The sequence below is a fragment of the Girardinichthys multiradiatus genome, chromosome 4, assembly GCF_021462225.1.
Source record: "Girardinichthys multiradiatus isolate DD_20200921_A chromosome 4, DD_fGirMul_XY1, whole genome shotgun sequence".
Taxonomy (NCBI): Eukaryota; Metazoa; Chordata; class Actinopteri; order Cyprinodontiformes; family Goodeidae; genus Girardinichthys; species Girardinichthys multiradiatus.
Genome location: NC_061797.1, coordinates 43,913,672 through 43,934,373, shown reverse-complemented (window position 1 = coordinate 43,934,373; position 20,702 = coordinate 43,913,672). Strand labels below are relative to the sequence as shown.

The following is a 20,702-nucleotide window of genomic DNA, read 5'->3' as shown; positions in this document are numbered from 1 at the left end:
AGACTTGTTTGGGCTAAAGAACACAAGGAATGGACATTAGACCAGTGAAAATCTGTGCTTTGGTCTGATGAGTCCAAGTTTGAGATCTTTAGTTCCAACCACCTTGTCTTTGCGCGGTGCAGAAGAGGTGAACGGATGGACTCTACATTCCTGGTTCCCACCGTGAAGCATGGAGGAGGAGGTGTGATGGAGTGGGGGTGCTTTGCTGGTGACACTGTTGGGGATTAATTCAAAATTGAAGGCATACTGAACCAGCATGGCTACCACAGCATCTTGCAGCGGCATGCTATTCCATCCGGTTTGCGTTTAGTTGGACCATCATTTATTTTTCAACAGGACAATGACCCCAAACACACCTCCAGGCTGTGTAAGGGCTATTTGACCAAGAAGGAGAGTGATGGAGTGCTGCGCCAGATGACCTGGCCTCCACAGTCACTGGAGCTGAACCCAATTGAGATGGTTTGGGGTGAGCTGGACCTGCAGAGTGAAGGCAAAAGGGCCAACAAGTGCTAAGCATTTCTGGGAACTCCTTCAAGACTGTTGGAAAACCATTTCAGGTGACTACCTCTTGAAGCTCATCAACAGAATGCCAAGAGTGTGCGGAGCAGTAATCAAAGCAAAAGGTGGCTACTTTGAAGAACCTAGAATACAAGACATATTTTCAGTTGTTTCATATTTTTGTTCAGTATATAATTCCACATGTGTTAATTCATAGTTTTGATGCCTTCAGTGTGAAGCTACAATATTCCTAGTCATGAAAATAAAGAAAACTCTTTGACTGAGACGGTGTGTCCAAACTTTTGTATATATACAGGTCCTTCTCAAAATATTAGCATATTGTGATAAAGTTCATTATTTTCCGTAATGTCATGATGAAAATTTAACATTCATATATTTTAGATTCATTGCACACTAACTGAAATATTTCAGGTCTTTTATTGTCTTAATATGGATGACTTTGGCATACAGCTCATGAAAACCCAAAATTCCTATCTCACAAAATTAGCATATCATTAAAAGGGTCTCTAAACGAGCTATGAACCTAATCTTCTGAATCAACGAGTTAACTCTAAACACCTGCAAAAGATTCCTGAGGCCTTTAAAACTCCCAGCCTGGTTCATCACTCAAAACCCCAATCATGGGTAAGACTGCCGACCTGACTGCTGTCCAGAAGGCCACTATTGACACCCTCAAGCAAGAGGGTAAGACACAAAGAAATTTCTGAACGAATAGGCTGTTCCCAGAGTGCTGTATCAAGGCACCTCAGTGGGAAGTCTGTGGGAAGGAAAAAGTGTGGGAGAAAACGCTGCACAACGAGAAGAGGTGACCGGACCCTGAGGAAGATTGTGGAGAAGGGCCGATTCCAGACCTCGGGGGACCTGCGGAAGCAGTGGACTGAGTCTGGAGTAGAAACATCCAGAGCCACCGTGCACAGGCGTGTGCAGGAAATGGGCTACAGGTGCCGCATTCCCCAGGTCAAGCCACTTTTGAACCAGAAACAGCGGCAGAAGCGCCTGACCTGGGCTACAGAGAAGCAGCACTGGACTGTTGCTGAAGTGGTCCAAAGTATTTTTTTCGGATGAAAGCAAATTCTGCATGTCATTCGGAAATCAAGGTGCCAGAGTCTGGAGGAAGACTGGGGAGAAGGAAATGCCAAAATGCCAGAAGTCCAGTGTCAAGTACCCACAGTCAGTGATGGTCTGGGGTGCCGTGTCAGCTGCTGGTGTTGGTCCATTGTCTTTTATCAAGGGCAGGATCAATGCAGCTAGCTATCAGGAGATTTTGGAGCACTTCATGCTTCCATCTGCTGAAAAGCTTTATGGAGATGAAGATTTCATTTTTCAGCACAACCTGGCACCTGCTCACAGTGCCAAAACCACTGGTAAATGGTTTACTGACCATGGTATCACTGTGCTCAATTGGTCTGCCAACTCTCCTGACCTGAACCCCATAGAGAATCTGTGGGATATTGTGAAGAGAACGTTGAGAGACTCAAGACCCAACACTCTGGATGAGCTAAAGGCCGCTATCGAAGCATCCTGGGCCTCCATAAGACCTCAGCAGTGCCACAGGCTGATTGCCTCCATGCCACGCCGCATTGAAGCAGTCATTTCTGCAAAAGGATTCCCGACCAAGTATTGAGTGCATAACTGTACATGATTATTTGAAGGTTGATGTTTTTTGTATTAAAAACACTTTTCTTTTATTGGTCGGATGAAATATGCTAATTTTGTGAGATAGGAATTTTGGGTTTTCATGAGCTGTATGCCAAAATCATCCGTATTAAGACAATAAAAGACCTGAAATATTTCAGTTAGTGTGCAATGAATCTAAAATATATGAATGTTAAATTTTCATCATGACATTATGGTAAATAATGAACTTTATCACAATATGCTAATATTTTGAGAAGGACCTGTATATATATATATCGCCAACATGAAATTGCTTGTCAGAACATGTTGCTTTATAGGCTTGAAAACAAAAACAGCTAATGCTGCAAGTTTTCTGGTTAGCGGTCTTGCTATCTGACCCTTTAGCCTGAGTTGCACAGCTCTCAGTGGCTCATCCGTGCCCTGAGGCTAAAATTCTTAGCTATTTAAAAACATTCGTTCAGGCCTCTGAAACTGGATGAATCTATTATCCAGTTCTTAATAAGCTTTGCTGGTACAGAAACTGGTGTAGATACTGTGATAACCAAAACATTATAAATACTAAATCAGTGAAACATTTGTTACTGAAAATCAAAAAATGCAATGCACAATGAACATGTGGGAAATTCATGATATTAAAAATGCAAGGCTCAATGGTGGAGCAGGTATACCACCTCCATCAGGGGTGAAAGTAGTTTTAAAATCTTGCCAGTACTTAGGGGCGGAGCTAGAGGGGTATATATATATATATACAGGGGTTGGACAATGAAACTGAAGCACCTGTCAATTTAGTGTGGGAGGTTTCATGGCTAAATTGGACCAGCCTGGTAGCCAGTCTTCATTGATTGCACATTGCACCAGTAAGAGCAGTGTGTGAAGATTCAATTAGCAGGGTAAGAGCACAGTTTTGCTCAAAATATTGAAATGCACACAACATTATGGGTGACATACCAGAGTTCAAAAGAGTACAAATTGTTGGTGCACTTCTTGCTGGCGCATCTGTGACCAAGACAGCAAGTCTTTGTGATGTATCAAGAGCCACGGTATCCAGGTTAATGTCAGCATACCACCAAGAAGGACGAACCACATCCAATAGGATTAACTGTGGACGCAAGAGGAAGCTGTCTGAAAGGGATGTTCGGGTGCTAACCCGGATTGTATCCAAAAAACATAAAACCACGGCTGCCCAAATCACGGCAGAATTAAATGTGCACCTCAACTCTCCTGTTTCCATCAGAACTGTCCGTCGGGAGCTCCACAGGGTCAATATACACGGCCGGGCTGCTATGGCCAAACTTTTGGTCACTCATGCCAATGCCAAACGTCGGTTTCAATGGTGCAAGGAGCGCAAATCTTGGGCTGTGGACAATGTGAAACATGTATTGTTCTCTGATGAGTCCACCTTTACTGTTTTCCCCACATCAGGGAGAGTTACGGTGTGGAGAAGCCCCAAAGAAGCGTACCACCCAGACTGTTGCATGCCCAAAGTAAAGCATGGGAGTGGATTAGTGATGGTTTGGGCTGCCATATCATGACATTCCCTTGGCCCAATACTTGTGCTAGATGGGCGCATCACTGCCAAGGACTACTGAACCATTCTTGAGGACCATGTGCATCCAATGGTTCAAACATTGTATCCTGAAGGCGGTGCCGTGTATCAGGATGACAATGCACCAATACACACAGCAAGACTGGTGAAAGATTGGTTTGATGAACATGAAAGCGATGTTGAACATTTCCCATGGCCTGCACAGTCACCAGATCTAAATATTATTGAGCCACTTTGGGGTGTTTTGGAGGAGCGAGTCAGGAAACATTTTTCTCCACCAGTATCACGTAGTAACCTGGCCACTATCCTGCAAGAAGAATGGCTTAAAATCCCTCTGACCACTGTGCAGAACTTGTATATTTAATTCCCAAGATGAATTGACATTGTATTGGCCGCAAAAGGAGGCCCTACATCATACTAATAAATTATTGTAGTCTAAAACCAGGTGTTTGAGTTTCATTGTCCAACCTCTGTATATATAATGTGTGCGTTTGTGTTAATTGTTACTCTCATCTGTGGCCCCCTCAAGATCTCTCTCTGTCTCTCTCAGCAAAGTCCAAACTCAAACTAATTAAAATGTATCAATATTTTACTTTACTGTAGGCTGTTTGTATAAGGCAGAAATTTTCTTCAGTTTCCATCTTTTCTTTTGAACAAATAAGTTATTGTTGTCTGCATTGTGGTCAAGTTTTGATTTCATTTCAATTAAAAAAATTGACAGTTCGGTTGTTTTTGCATTTTTTATTTAAAAGTCTGTAGATGGTAAGTGATTTATTGTTCGTCCTGTCCTAATGCAAGGGGTGTTTTTTTATGTCTGTGCACCACCTGTGTAAAATCTCCCAGTCCATTAAATCGAATGCACCAATCTCCCTGGCAACCGTTCTGTTTTGGAGGTAAGCACGCATGCGCTCTTCTGTAGTGTATGTGAAATCTCTGGTCATAAGTGGTGTTTTCGAGCTGTACTGTGTTGTTGTAATTCAGCAAAATAACATGAAACACAGCTATTTACTCTCCCTTTGCTTTTAACTGGGGTATTTATCAGCGAGCAGACAGACATTAAACGTATCGGTGCTCGTTTTAAAGGCTGGCCATTCACAAAAACCCCGAACTCCGAGGGGAGAGAAGCAAAGCAAGAGTATTGAGGCTCCAGCATAGCAGAACAGTTCAGAAACAGTTTGGAATGAGGGGAAAAAAGCTATATTTATAAACAGATTAAGTCGTATTGTAGACTGCCTATTGGTAGCGGATCTGATATTCTTTGTGTGCTGGTAGATTTTGCAGCCGTAACTCGTTCTGGATGACGGCTACATAGCAGGCAGCCGTTCTTCCCTCTTCCCGGTACTGCGCACCAGCGCAGAATCCTTTAGTGGTATCCTGGACCGTACCGGCTCACTTTCACCCCTGACCTCCATGCATATGTCTTGCCATTTACTATATGTCTTGCCCTTCCTTCTGTCAACCTGCTAATGAATAAAGCCCACTAGCACCACAAAATAAAAAATAAAAACAGCTTCTGTGAACCTGGCCAATTTCAAAAACCTGGTTTGATTGATATGTTATCATTAACTAGGAGATAAAACACCCAAATGCAGGCCAAGGTAAAAAAAAAACAAAAAAAACTCTTACATACACAGTATGAGGGTTTGCTGCAAAGTCAGCAAGATAATGCAGGCAGCTGTCCACTGTTGCTACCTGGTCATCCAGGAGGAGGGAATGCTGCAAGTCAATTGCTCAATGCAATCCAATTAAATCCATACAGAGGAACAGACATTTAACAAAAAAACATATTAAAGAACTAACACTGCACATCATTAAAGATTGCAAAGGATCTTTGCACAGGAGCTTCAGTTAACCTCCAAATTATTCAAGACCCTGCCAGATTTATATTTACAATTGTTTGCGTTCAGTTTGTTCCCTATTGGAAATGAGACAGGCCTTTCTCAAAGGATATAAAACAATGTAAAAGGGGTAAAAATTTTGAAAAAAAAAAAAAAAAAAAAAGAATCACCCTAATCTTTAGCTCCCTCCACCGATTCTGTATCAGAATCAACATTAATGTAACTTCTAGTCAGATGAAATGTATTGGTAAAATAAAACAAACACTTTCAATCTAAATTTGGGGACGATGCATAAATTTGGGCTTAACTGCATATATACACTGAGGGAGGTAGATTTGAATCTCTTGGTAGGTTTATTACAAACAGATCTGACCCTGAAACAGGAAATAAAACAACTGAAGCAGAGGAGGTAAAACACTATCAAAATAAAACAGAATAAATGATTTCTGAGAAAACTTAAACATTACAACCAATTACCAGTGGAAAGCAATTAATAAACACAACTAATGTCACTCTCAACTAAATATTTTGGAGAAGAACTTGTATCCACTTAGGTTCATCAGGCTGAAAGAAAAAAACAATGAAGGTTTGAATGTTCTTCTGCAGCGGTAATGCCCAAATATAGGTTTAGTTGGTCTGCATGATAACCTGAAATATATTTACTAATGTTTTGCCGTTTAAATAAAAATTTTGAACTAAAATATTTAATGTGATCTGACTGAGTTCATTTAAAGCGTAACATTTCTTATTTTGATTTTAATTGAAAAACTTAAACAAATGTGATGAACACCTGCTAAATGTACATGTAGTTTTTAAGTTGATATGGTTCAACACATTATGCCTTTTGTCATTCTGCACTATAGAGTAACACCCACTATGTAGCCTTATAGTATAGAAAGCTGGTGTTAGGTGGCCCGTGAGTCTGTCTGCTCGGGTAGAGTCCGCACTCCACTGCTTAATAGTGCTTGTAGCTTCCGACCTCAGTTCTAAAACAGTGTTACCCTAATTAGATTCATGGTTTCACAACACAACTTTCTATGTTTTCCTGACTGAAATAATTATTTTGAAACAGCTGGGTTGTAATTATTGTAAGGGAGGGAAAAGTTCAGCAGCCTTCTTTCTGCCAGCTGACAAGCAGAATGCAGTACCAGGTCACGGAGGGCCAGGGCTGTTCTAGGTTCTAAATTTCTTTCACTCTGACACTGTCTGTGGCATCCTAATAAAAGTGTTTTAAACCAAATCAATAGTAGGGTTTGAAGCTAAAAACTACCTTGAGCCTGGCAAATGGCTCATATCTGCTTACTAATCACATATCATGCACTTGATACAGATCAGAGGCACAGCCTCAATAGTGTGTGTGGGCAGAATGGGCTGAAATGAAGTGTATGAAATGAAATATAAGTAGAGTAACTGTATTTGAGGAGTATTCTAAAAACAGATAAGTACAGATGAGTGAATACTAAAGCAACAAACAGAAAAACAAAAGTCCTTGAAAACCAAGAGAGCACAGCAGCTAGAGAAGATGCAGCACTGAATCGTTTATTCACTTTTAATTTTTATGGAAATGTCAATTAATAACAGCCTGGTGCTCCATGAGAGGAGTTGTTTTCTCCTGCATTATATAAGTGCTGTAAAAAATGGCATGCTTCAACTGTTTTGTCTGTTTATTGTTCTCTCAACCCTTCACACCATGTATCTCACATTCAGTTGTTAACCAAGGATCACAAAGGAAGTGTGGCTTGATGTGCTCACTGTGCTATGAAAGCAAATTCATAAAATTAAGCTTGACCTGTGTTTACACAAAACACTAGAAAAGAGAAGAAAAGGCATCCAACGTAATGCAATTTGCCCTGCATTCTAAATATCTATTTCATCTGGGGGAAAATATAAAACATGAACACACATTGTTGTTCTTTGGTTGATTAACACAGTTCAAAAGGAGGCTGAAACTGTTCTCTGTCAGTTTTCTCCTTTTTCCTTTCATTTTTCTTTGCATTTATCACTGCTTCGTGTCTACCTGAAGGTCAGCACTATAACTCAACATACATTCCCTGTCTCTCTCTTTCTTTTCTAGTTCAACAAACTTCCAAGATAACCCATATGATTTTATTCTGACCTTGTCTTATCACCCACAAAATCTATTACAGCTGACCTGTGGTTAATGTTAGATTATGTTCAATCACAGTAACACATTTAGGATTAAGTTAAGATTGTGTTTTTGATTTAAGCGAAGCAAAACACATGTAGGCACATATAAAACCAAAAAACAGTAGCTTTTTGTTGACCTATTTGTTTGCAACAATAAGCACAGAGGGCACTTCTCAATATAGTTAGTGATTTTTAATTGAATTAACAAGTCAGGGCCCCAAATGATTATCAAGAATTAATAGCCAAACAGCTCTCAAGCTCTGTTAGTTATTGTTTTATGAGTACCTGCCTGGTTAGGTGTTGTATTATAGAACAATAGAAGAAAAGTGAATTTGTGCACTAGCATTCTCAAACAGCGAGTACTGCACACTTATACATCCATACATCCATCCATCCATTGTCTTCCACTTATCCAGGGTCGGGTCACGAGGGCAGCAGCTTAAGCAGAGAGACCCAGACTTCCCTCACCCCAGCCACTTGGGCCAGTTTGTCCGGGGGAATCCCAAAGCGTCCCCAGGCCAGCCGAGAAACATAGTCCCTCCAGCGAGTCCTGGGTCTTCCTCTGGGCCTCCTCCCGGTGGGACGTGCCCAGAACATCTCACCAGGGAAGCGTCCAGGAGGCATCCTAACCATATGCCTGAGCCACCTCAACTGGCTCTTCTCGACATGGAGAAGCAGCAGCTCTACTCTGAGTCCCTCCGGATGACCGAGCTTCTCACCCTATCTCCTAGGGTAGAGCCCAGACACCCCGAGGAGGAAACTCATTTTGGCCACTTCTATCCGTGATCGCGTTCTTTTGGCCATGACCCAAAGGTCATAACCATAGATGAGGGTAGAAACGTAGATTGACCGGTAAATCGAGAGCTTCGCTTTTTAACTCAGTTCTCTCTTCACTATGACAGACCAGTACAGCACCCACATCACTGCTGAGGCAGCACCAATCCGTCTATCAATCTCCCGCTCCATTTTTCCCTCATTCGTGAACAAGACCCCAAGATAATTGAACTCCTCCACATGAGGCAGGACCTCCCCCCAACCCGGAGAAGGCACTCTACCCTTTTCAAGTCCATGGCCTCGGACTTGGAGGCACTGATTCTCATCCCGGCTGCGAACTGCTCCACTGAGAGCTGTAGATCACGAGCTGACAAAGCCAATAGGACTACATAATTTGCAAAAAGCAGAGACGCAATCGTAAGGCCACCAAAACTGATCCCCTCAACATATTGGCTGCACCTAGGAATTCTGTCCATAAAAGTTATGGACAGAATCGGTGACATAGGGCAACCTTGGCGGAGTCCAACCCTCCAACCCTCACCAAGGTAAAGTGACAGCCCAGGGAGGGCTATACAGTAAACACAAACATCTCTCCAAACAAAATAATTCATTTACAAAACACTTCAGTCAAGAAACTCCTTTACTAGGATGGTAAAATAAGACTAAACTACTAAGCAAAAGTGGAAAGGAATAATAATAAAACCAATAAACTAAAGAATAATAATGATGAAAAGATTAAATAAAAATAAAACTGAAACAATAATAAGTAATAAAATAAAAATGAAAGGCTATTACAGTTCAGTGTGGTATGAATAGAATAGAATAGAATAGAATAGAATAGAATAGAATAGAATAGAATAGTCTATTGTCATTATATTGGGGAGTACAACGAAATTGAGGGTGCTTGATGCTGGGCTACCATACACCACAGTAGGATTACAAAAAAACAAAAAAACATAACAAGGCATTTAAGAAGGTTCTCTCTTAAAATACAGATACGATAGATGAAGTGTAATACATACTATAATATATATATACACACACACACACACACACATATATATATATATATATATATATATATATATATATATATGTATACATATATTCCCATAATATATATATATATTATGGCAAAGTGAAGTCTGGGTTGGTTATGGTCTGAGTGGCGGGGCTGGGGGGTGGGGTGCTTATGTCTGTGAGTGAGTCTGTTTGTAGGGATGGGGGTTGGTTGTGTATCTGTGCTTAGTAATAGAATCCATGCATGGAATCTATTACTAAGATCATATGTCCTGTCCAGGAAACATTTAGATGCACATTGTTGTGTCTCTGACTTATCAAAGTTCTTTTAATGTCAAAGCAGAAACCAGCTACATTTAACCAGGTTTAGAGCTTGTGAAATTGAATCATCCCCGTCTCCCTCAAACACACATCCTGTCAAAACAATAGAAAAGCTCACAGGAAACATCCATCAAATTCCTCCTTCAGAGGCCTCACTTGCTTTTTAAACCGCCTTCTCTGGATAAGGAATTATTGTTCAGCACCTTTGTCAATTGTTTGGGACAGTTGTAAAAATGATGGAACTTCAGCTAACTGCAGGAACCAGGAAATAAATCCTTGACTAAAAGAACAGACAAAAACCCGTTGGGTATCTTCTTCTGAATGTTTCTGTAGGTGCATCTATATTTACAAAAACATAATGAATTGTGAGTTGCGCTGCCCGAAAAGCACTTTAAACCTTCATATATATTCAATTACCATCCTAACCTGCAGCAATTTCTTTATGTAGCTGTTAAAAATGTAATGCTGCATGCATAAGGGCAACATACTTTGGAGTCATTTCATAAGTTTGGAGGCTTTGCTGTTTTAAGCCCCATAGTTTCTGCTGTGGACTAATATACTCATTGCAAACTCTGGCTTCTTTTTTAGTATTTTTTCTTGGCACAGGTCTTAAAATGTGCAGATGCATCAAAGCAAGAATGCCTATCTGTTCTTGTTAACATGTGAGAAGAACTATGTTGGTTTCATTCTCCAAAGTTTGCAACCCTGGCATACAACCTGTCAGCCTACAAGTTCTGATTAATGTCTGTGCATAGTCTTATCTCCAACTTCCTGCAAACATGTGCAAGGCAGAATTTTCACCCATCTGAAATAAATAAGTAATGAAGAATACGTACAGTGTCTTGGGACGTGGTGGAATGAAAAACAAACCCTCATAAGGCAGAAATGTGAGTGAAATGGGGCCTTTAAACTTTTCAGATTTTAAACCCACAGATGTGACAGACTGAATAATTCATAACCTGTTCATGACTCCAGCTGTAAACAGAAAAACAGAGCAGCTATTACAAGTATTTACTGCTTGTACATTTTGTTGAGCACTGAAAGAACAGTTTAAAACTATATATTTGGTTATATGCAATCAAAACGACTGCACAACTTTTTAAAATCTATTTTACAACATTGTGTGTAGGATTTCAGCTTTAAAATCAGCGATTGATTATTCAGCCTCTTCACTGGAGCCTCTACTGTGTCTTACTTTTAATGAGAAAGGTGAGGTTAGGCCACTTAGAAGCCACTTGGGCAGACAAAGCAAATAACAAATGATTACATGCACGTTATTGGAAGATGTCTACCCTTCTCAGCTGATAGACTGACTGCCTTAGCAAAAACTCTAGCACAAAAATCAGAGACCCACATTGTATTGCCCACCATATGATAATGAAAATCAACCACACAGATTTGTTAGCCTTTGACTGCTAATTTTACTGCATACATATGAGGCATACATTTGTGCACATGTTTATCAGGCTTGGATTTCAATCAGCTGTAAAGAAAATATATTCTTTATTGGTATTATTATTATTATTAGAAATTCTATCAATAATGCAGGTGTGCAAAATATATAAAAAGAAACACAATTCACATAAAAGATGGGACACTAGATGTGACCCTCTTTCTCATAATAATAATAGTTATAACGAAATTAAAATAACAAAAATAAACAAAAACATCACAAATAAATCTCATTGAGGTCTGTTATTAAACCGCCACTAAAAGCTGATTTTTCTGCGCTCCAGACTAAATATTTCAGTGTCAATTTTTACTTCATACATTGTTTTTTCCAATATTCAGAAAAAAACAACTCACTGCAGTACCTGGAACCAAAAAAACTATGATTTATTAAATTGATCTCCTTAGCAATACTTTATTCTTAAAACTGAAAGTTGGCGGAAACAGCACACGGAAGTGACTATGACCATATACGGTAATGATAAGGCGGCCCCCAGAGTAATGCAAACGGATTCACTTTTATCGTAGCGCAGGGCGTGCATCTACTACTGATAGGCCGCAAACCCGAAAGCGCAAGTTTCACATCTGTGAGACTTTCTTAAAGGGACAACAGCTTCACGTGGTCAGATCCTAGAAATGCGACTTTCAGAGTCTGAGGGTGAACTAGAGCCGCTCCAGTCTGATGGGGCCAGCGAGAGCAGCCACTGCAGCCTGGACGAGGACTACGTTCCCAGGGGTTTGGGCTCTGGATCAGAAAAGTGAGTTTATTCCCATAAAGAACACACTAAGGGCGGTTTTGCAAAAAAAAAAAAATATATATATATAAAAGCATAAAAAAACAAATAAATAGAATTAAAAATCCTAAAGTGTTGTCCAGCTGGTTTGACATGTGGCACTACAATAAACCGCTGAGGGAATGCCATTGCTTTGTTTTGGGTTTTTTTCCAACAGGGGGGGAGGGAACTCAGCCGTCCAGCAAAAGGGCCAAAGTTGGGCAAAGCGGTTCCGAGATTTAGGTATTTCGTTGTGCTTCTCTCCCGAACCGTGTGTAGCTGGCGCGGACTCATTACGGGAACCTGCAGCCCTCTTTGTCCTGCGCTTATCAGTGCAGGTCATTCTGCAGGAAAAATTCATAGAGGCCCCGCATCGATGTAGACGGTTTAGTTCCTCTTTGTAGACGGGGTCTACCCTCAACTTTTCCGCATAGGTGCACCAAGTGAATTATTTAACAAGACGTGTAACAAATAACGTTTCTTTGAATGACTTAGTTTGACCTTGATGAAATTAAGGGTAAAAATGTGTGCCTATAAAACAGTAGTATGCAAATACTACATCCAACAACTTAGCTTCGTCGTGTTTTTAATCTGGTAATTCAAGAAATTCATAAATAAGATCTCAAAATGAATGCTATTCCATTAGCTGCATGCCCACGGATTACCATATTGATCAGATTAGGCCAGTATGTAGGCTATTATCACGGAAGAGATGATAATGTGAGACTGGGTGAAACAACAGTATGCGATCTCAGCATGTACAACATTTTAAAAGGTGAAAATGTTATGTGTGTATAAGATGGCCTGTGAACAGAATTTTTGGACTTTGATTAAAAAAAAAAAGACCAGGTTCTTATCAGTTCTGGATGTAAGGTAGAGTAATGACACAAATTTTGTTTTAAATTTTTTTTTTATTCTGAGGTGAAAGCCTAAATTTGCATGTAAACCTTGTTATCTTTAGTTTGTTGATTATTTATGGAGATTATCTATGGAGATTGAAAAAAGTGACGTCTTTTAGGATTAGCCCATGCAAATTCCCTTAATAGTGATAAGAGAGGATTTATTATTAACAAATAAAACATATACTGGCATATGTCCTGATTAATACTGAGTAAAATGCAGTAATGAAGTAAATGTAAAACTAGTTGACAAGTTGTGCTGTTCTTGGCCCATCAGCTAAATTAAATAACCAAAAACTGCATATGCCTAACTGACTGGCAATATTGCGTAGAAAGAGAAATCCATGTGTGCTGCATTAGTCCAAAATGCATTCCAAATACTTTATTGGTTCTGACTGTTGGTTTCACTCTTTGCCTCTTTTTAGAGATACGCATTGTTCTTATACAATACTAAAGACCAGTAAACGTTTAACATGGTCTCAAGCAATGTTTGTTTAAGCTTTCCAAAGATCGTCTAGGTTTTTTTTTTTTATATTGAAGGCTCTTTTATGGATTTTATGTTCATTTCCACATCAGTACTTTAGTATTGATTTTGAAAACAGTAATGATGTGGAAAACAGTTATGTTTTAGTATGCATAATTTAGCATTTTAGTTCAATCTGTAAAATTTCCAACACAACACAGTTCAATAAACACAACAGTATTTTAGCACTGGAAAGGTCACTACTTAAAAAAACTACTGGCTAAAACATTGCATATAAAAGATGATCAACTGAAAGAGGATGCATCGGTCCTATGTCAGATCTTTGCTTGATTTATTACATGAACATTACTATGTTTTTTAAACCAGTTTCTTAATATGGCAGATATGACATGTTTATTCTGAATAAAAGTTGATTAGCTGTTTTCAGATTTTTAAGCCTGTGAATTCCTCCTTTGTCCTGTACTTGTCCATTCATTTACTTGCTCTTGGAAGTACTTATTTTCTGCACATAGTAAAACAAGTACTGTTAGGAACTTCACACAACACATTCCTTTGTCAGTTTTTGAGGCCACATCACTGCTGTGTTCTTACATGCAGGAGTGAGTCAGGCTGCAACTGATGGGGATGTGGCTTCACTTTATGCTGCAGATTGAATACTCACCAGAGTACTGTTCATAAACTCTTACAGTTTACAAAAGTAAGAGAGTGGAATGGTCTGGTCAAGGACTGTAAGCAGATACAAATGTCTTTTTACTTTCTTTAAATAATCTTCTTTATTGGATGCTTAATTAAGCTTTTAGTCTTTTTTTTACCTGTCATTTACCATCTGTCATTATACACTATTCACAAAACAACAAAATTAGACACCACAAAAACAAACACAATTTATGCAGTGCTCAGTCTTCATTTAACCTTAAACAGAGAAGACTGATACTACCTGAACTAATATACAAGGACCTTATTATATAACTATCCTAGTTTTATTTAGTTTCACCATCAAGGTAACCAAGAAAGAAAATATAGTTATAAAACCTTTAAAATTGTATGTCAAAAATTAAATGGGCAGTATGGAAAATATATGGAAAGCCATGATGTGGAAACCAAAGGAGGCTCACTAATCCCTCTTTTTTTAATGTAAACCTGATTTAATAGCATAGCTGGCAAGCTAAGGACATTATGTTTGTTAAGCAGCTGATTGTAGGCTCTACCTAAGCAGATACCTGACAAATACCCAGCTATGTTTCTAATTAAATCTGGTTGATACACTTGTGTTATTCTTTAAAGTTAGAGTGGTCAGTTCACATAATATGTAAGTTTTTAAATTTTGAAGAAAGTAGAGGGGAAAACATTCAAACTCCACACAGAAAAGCCCTGGCCAGAATGTGAACTCAGGACATTCTTGGTGCATTGCTGAGGTGTTAACAGAAACCCCACCATGCAGCCCGGTTGTATAATTTATGAGACTTCTTTACAATATTCACAGCATTATGGACTTGAAATACCTGTACTTCTGCTGCCTCATAATTAGATTCTTCCCTGAAGATTAGCTTTTTGAAACTTTCCCTGAAACATATTATTAATTCAGTCAGCTATTCTATACAGCTGTTGGAGCACAAAAAACAACAACCTTGAGCTTTATTTAACAGAGAGACAATGAATCTCACTCATATCATTGGGCCTCAGGGAGACATGTCTTCTACTTCAACTTCATATCAGCTGCTCATTACAGAGTGAACTGCTTCATAAGAACAGGTCTGTGAACTGTCAAAAGTCACTCACTTGGCATTTTCCATGTTTTGTTGCCTCACCCAGTCCCTGCTGCTCAAAAATATCCCTACAGCATGATGCTGCCACCACCATGTTTTACTGTGGGTATGGTGTTCTTGGGGTTAATGGGATGCATTGGGCTTGCGCCAGACATAGTTTTCCTTGGTTGCCAAAAAGTTTAATTTAAGTCTCATCTGACCAGGTCACATTCCTCCGTACATCTAGGGAGTCACCCAATGAGCATTTTGGCAATGCAGAATTATAATTATTAAAATAATTTTTAGCACTAAGTAATGGTTTTTCTCTGGCCACACTTCCAAAAAGCCATGCTCTATGGAGTGCACAGCTTATTGTGGTCCAATGGACAGATACTCCAGTATCTTTCAGGGTTATCGATGGTCTCTGTGTTCTCCTTATTATTGCCCTCCTAGCCTGGTTTGTGAGTTTAGGTGGATGGCAGGTTTGTTGTGGTACCATGTGCTTTACATTTGAAGATGATGGATTTGATGGGCTGCGGTGGAACTTCAAAGATTTGGATATTATTTTATAGCCCCACACTGCCTTGTACTTCCTAACAACTTTGTCCCTGACTTGTCTGGACAGCTCCTTGGTCTTCATGGTGTGATGCCTCCTGCTTAGCGATGCTGCAGCCTCTGAGGCCTTTCAGAAAAGGTGTTTATATTGACAGATCATGTGACACTTAAACTGCACACAGGTGACTTTATATCACTAATTATGGGACTTTTTAGGTCAGTTGGTTGCACAAGCGTGTTTTCAGGGGCTTCATAGCGAAGGGGGTGGATACATGTGCACATGACAACTTACAGTTTTTTTCTTTTTTTCTTCACCAACTTAGACTATTTTGTTCAGAACTTGTACTCGTCGTCTTCTGCTTATCCGGGACTGGGTCGCGGGGGCAGCAGACTCAGCAGAGACACCCAGACATCCCTCTCCCCAGACACCTCCTCCAGCTCTTCCATGGTGAGCCCAAGGCGTTCCCAGTCCAGCCGAGAGACATAGCCTCTCCAGCTTGTCCTGGGCCTCCTCCTGGAACACCTCCCGAGGAAGGCGTCCAGGAGGCATCCGGTATAGATGCCCGAGCCACCTCAACTGGCTCCTCTCGATGTGGAGGAGCAGCGGCTCTACTCCGAGCCCCTCCCGGATGGCCTAGCTCCTCACCCTATCTCTAAAGGAGTGGCCGGCCACCCTACGCAGGAAACTCATTTCAGCCGCTTGTGTCCGGGATCTCGTTCTTTCGGTCATGACCCAAAGTTCATGCCATAGGTGAGAACCATCACATAAAATTATTTAATAACTAATAATAATAATAATAATAAATAGTAATGAAATCTTTGGCAAGGCACTGTACATAATTAAACCCATTTGTCAACTGTAGGCTTACCAACGTTTTCCAAGAAAAATGAAGGACATCAAATGTCACATCCATTTAAGTCTGCTTCATTCAATGTGGCCACTTTAGTTTTAATGGAAAACTTGACAAAGAATGTTTGTTGCATTTTTATGACACACACTGCTAGATCCAGTCCAAGGGACCACATTGAAGAAGATGTTGAAATTAAGAACAGCATAATACGCGTGGGCTGGTATGCTATTCTCATGGTCTGATAAGCTAAAGTAAAAATACAATAGTTTCTTGGTGTCATGGTTATTTACACAAAAAAAAATAATATTAAAAATGTCCAACTGCAAACAGGGTTTGTACACAGTCTTGAAATGTCCAGAAAAGTGTAGAATTTAAAATAGTTTCTTTCTAGGTCTGGATTGTGGAAAAAAAAAAACATTGTCCATTCATCTATCCTTGGTTATAGTTTTAAAAAGGGTCTAAAAAAGGACCGAGAACTCTATAACTTTACCCTGGAAAAGTATGAGTTTTTCACATATGTATAGGAAATATTAGAAGAGTAAAAATGGAAGAAAAAATTAATTCTTTTACTTTTTATTGATTCCAAAAATTTAAAATCTTGGTTCATCGTGTACTGGTAACTGGTCCATGCCTACAACACTGCCAGGGATCTTGGCAAAAATACTGAATGCAAATAAAGATTTGAAAGATGAAATCTGTTCTCTATTTTTCATATTGGTGGGACAGAGCATAATTCTAAACTGTCTGACTACGTTCCAACTTTGTTCAAACAAAAATTACCAGCCATATCATTAACCCTCATCTGTCTACTTCACACACAGGAAAGTCTTCACTGATGAGTGGAATTGCAGCCCTGCAAAGAGAAGAACTTCGAGGAGGAAATGCCGTTCTGTATATGCCGCTCCACTGTTATCACCACTGAATTCTGCATCCAAGATACCGGAGGAGGGCCACACTTGTAAAAAGGCCAACAATGCAACTACACCCAAAAAAGGATCATCCTCCAGAAATTCTTGCAAGAGACTCTTCAGTCCAGGCAGGAACACTCAACGCAGCAAACGGCAAAGGCTAGATGAAGAGTCAGACAAAGATGAAGAGGATACTGAAGACCGTTGGCGAAATATTGATGAGGAAGATCCTGAACCTCCTCAGCCACGGTTTCGACCACAGAGGGATGCAGGTCCTCAGCTGAACAGAACAGCGAGTTACACACCGCTTGAGCTGTTCCAGCTTTTCTTCACTACTACGGTAATTGCTACACTGGTAAAAAACACTAATACATATGGGGAGAAGAAATGCCAAGGCCAGAGGGAAAGCTGGGTGCCAGTTACAGTAGAAGACATGTACTCTTACATCAGCCTTGTCCTCTACATGGGCATAGTACCACTAAAAACTCTAAAAGAATTCTGGAGAGGATCTACGCTATTCAGTCTGCCATTTCCTGCTTCTGTCATGCCTTGCAGACGTTTCCTAGCCATATCCCGTAGCCTGCATATGAATGATCCTGCTAAGGAAGCAGCCAATGACCAAAAGAAGGGAACACTGGGTTATGATAGACTCTTTAAGATAAAGCCACTGTATGAGCAGATTTTGGAGGCCTGTCACACTTACTTTCACCCATACCAGCATATCTCCATAGATGAACGAATGGTGGCGAGCAAAGCAAGGTTCGGATTTAAGCAGTACAGCAGAAATAAGCCAACAAAATGGGGATTTAAGCTCTATGTTTTAGCAGACTCAATATGTGGCTACACCCTAAACTTTTTTGTCTATGTGGGGAAAGATGGGGAACCCACAGGGAAGGGGATAAGCTATGATGCTGTGATGAGACTACTAAACATTCCTTTTCTTGGCCAAGGCTACAAGCTCTATGTCGATAACTTTTACACTAGTCCAACTCTATTCCTTGACCTTCTTAAAAAGAAAATCTGGGCCTGTGGCACTATTCGTTCCAATGTAGCAGGTTATCCCAAGGCAAAAATGAACAACATGCCAGAAAAAACATCCAGAGGAACCATTAGGTGGATCAGAAAAGGAGATCTATTGTTTGTGAAGTGGTTTGACACCCGAGAGGTAACGATGTGCTCCACCATGCACAAAGCTTACAGCCATGATGTGGCAAAGCGAAAAGTGAAAAACGAACAGGGACAGTGGACAGTAAAGCATGTGCCCATTCCAGGCTGTATCAAAGATTACAACAAGCACATGGGAGGTGTTGACTTGTCTGATGCACTTATTGGCTACTACAATGTCCTTCATAAAACACAGAGATGGTACAAAACTCTGTTTTATCACTTTGTTGATATAGCAACAGTAAATGCCTTTATCCTTCACAAAGAAATGTGCAAACTGCAAAATCGGTCTACAGATACACAGAAAATCTTCAGAGAAAAGCTAATTTTGTCCCTGGCTCAGATAGGTTCTACTCCACGCAGGTCAGGCCCACAAAATCTTATGTCTGTTGTTACGTTAAGAATTCCCCCTGTGCCTCCACTGAACGTCAAGCCTGGTGCATTGACCACAGTGCCACCTTCCTCCCCTTCTAATGTGGAGCTTGCTTCAGCTTCTTCCTGCTCTCAGGTCAACCAGAATGTTTCCACTGGTGAAGCAGCTGATCCAGAACCTGATGTCCCAGGTTTAGGGCACCTGCCTGCTTACTTTTTTAGACAAATGACCAATGTGGCCTCCAGAAATCGGGCCACTGCTGGAAGGAGGTCATGTGTGGTCTGCAAAAGAAAATCACCAGTCTACTGCAGCACTTGTCACAAGACACTTTGTTTCACAACTCTAAGAAACTGCTATAGTGAATGGCATAGAAGCAATAACATCTGTGTCTAGTGGAATGGACGAAGCCTACTAACATTTACATCTTTAGCATTGGTTTACCTGTAATGAAGTCACTTTTTCTCTTTTTTGAAAAAAACTAACTGACTGTTATCTCCTAGTATTCTTTTATGGTCATACTTGAAGGATTATTTAGATTGTCTCCTAGCAATTTGCAATATAGATAAAAGATAAAGAATAGGTAAATGGCCTGAACTTGTATAGCGCTTTATTACGTTCTTAGACCCAAAGCGCTTTACACTACAATCAGTCATTCACCCATTAATGCACACATTCACAGTGGTGAGCTACAATGTAGCCACAGCTGCCCTGGGGCAAACTGACAGAAGTGAGGCTGCCATAAAACGGTGCCACCAAGCCCTCTGACCACCAGAGGGTCGCAAGTCAGGTAAAGTGTCTTGCCCAAGGACACAACTACTGAGACGGACAGAGCAGGGATTCAAACCGGCAACCTGCTGATTACAGGACAAACTCCTACCATCTGAGCCACAGCTGCCCCAAGTAAATAGCCTCCTTTACACATTTTGCGATGATAAAGTTTAATCTTTAAACTCTTCAGTATTGATACATAGTGTTAATATTTCAAGTAGCCTAAAATCTGAAAGAAGAGCCAAATAAAGAAAATTATCCAGGTATCCAGGTATTTCTATCAGACAAAAACCACTTGCTCTTCAGGAGAGGATGTGAGATTAAATGATACAAATCTTATTCTGTTATTATGTGTTATTACAAGCTATGCTGTCTTATACTGAAAACTGTAATATTAACACATTTCTGTTATAGGTTAGCTCACATCCAAACTAAGGCTCAACTTTATAAGAATGGTTGTGCATATCATTAGTGCTAGATCTTGATTTTGATAAGTTTTCCATGAAACCTGAAATTACTTCACTACTGCTCACAAATGTGAATTTAAACTTCAAGTGGAAATCCCACACAGCTTTGGATAAGGAATGCTTTTAATATTCACAGTATAACACTACTGGCCTTTTTGGCGCTTTGGTCGTCCATTTTGTATCACAAAGTTTGTGTAATAATGGTCCTTTACTTGTTAACATCTTACTAAATGTGTTTACCTCAGGGGTTACGTATACAGCTACTTTATCAGGTATTATTAATTGTGTACAGATGGACTCTGGCATGCTAACGTTGCGATCTGCTGTAGTTCCTAACAACAACTTGAAACCCACATAAGGTACTTTTAAGCCACAGTACCTCAACACTGTACTGTATAGATATCTCTCTTCAAACATTAAATTTTGATAATGCTGACTTGAAAGATGTACCTACACACTTTT

General features: G+C 40.0%; 2 protein-coding genes across 2 annotated transcripts in view; one reads left to right on the top strand and one right to left on the bottom strand.

The window, feature by feature from the left end:
* The window catches only part of LOC124867156 (protein kinase C-binding protein NELL1-like), a 339,275-nt gene that overhangs the window by 127,352 nt on the left and 191,221 nt on the right, over window positions 1-20,702 (bottom strand). The gene's annotated exons all lie outside the window — the stretch shown is intronic.
* LOC124867155 (piggyBac transposable element-derived protein 4-like) lies at window positions 11,808-19,701 on the top strand. Its single transcript, XM_047363440.1, has 2 exons — window positions 11,808-12,011; window positions 17,382-19,701. Exons 1-2 carry the CDS (start codon window positions 11,890-11,892, stop codon window positions 19,396-19,398), a joined length of 2,139 nt encoding a protein of 712 aa, XP_047219396.1. The 5' UTR covers window positions 11,808-11,889; the 3' UTR covers window positions 19,399-19,701.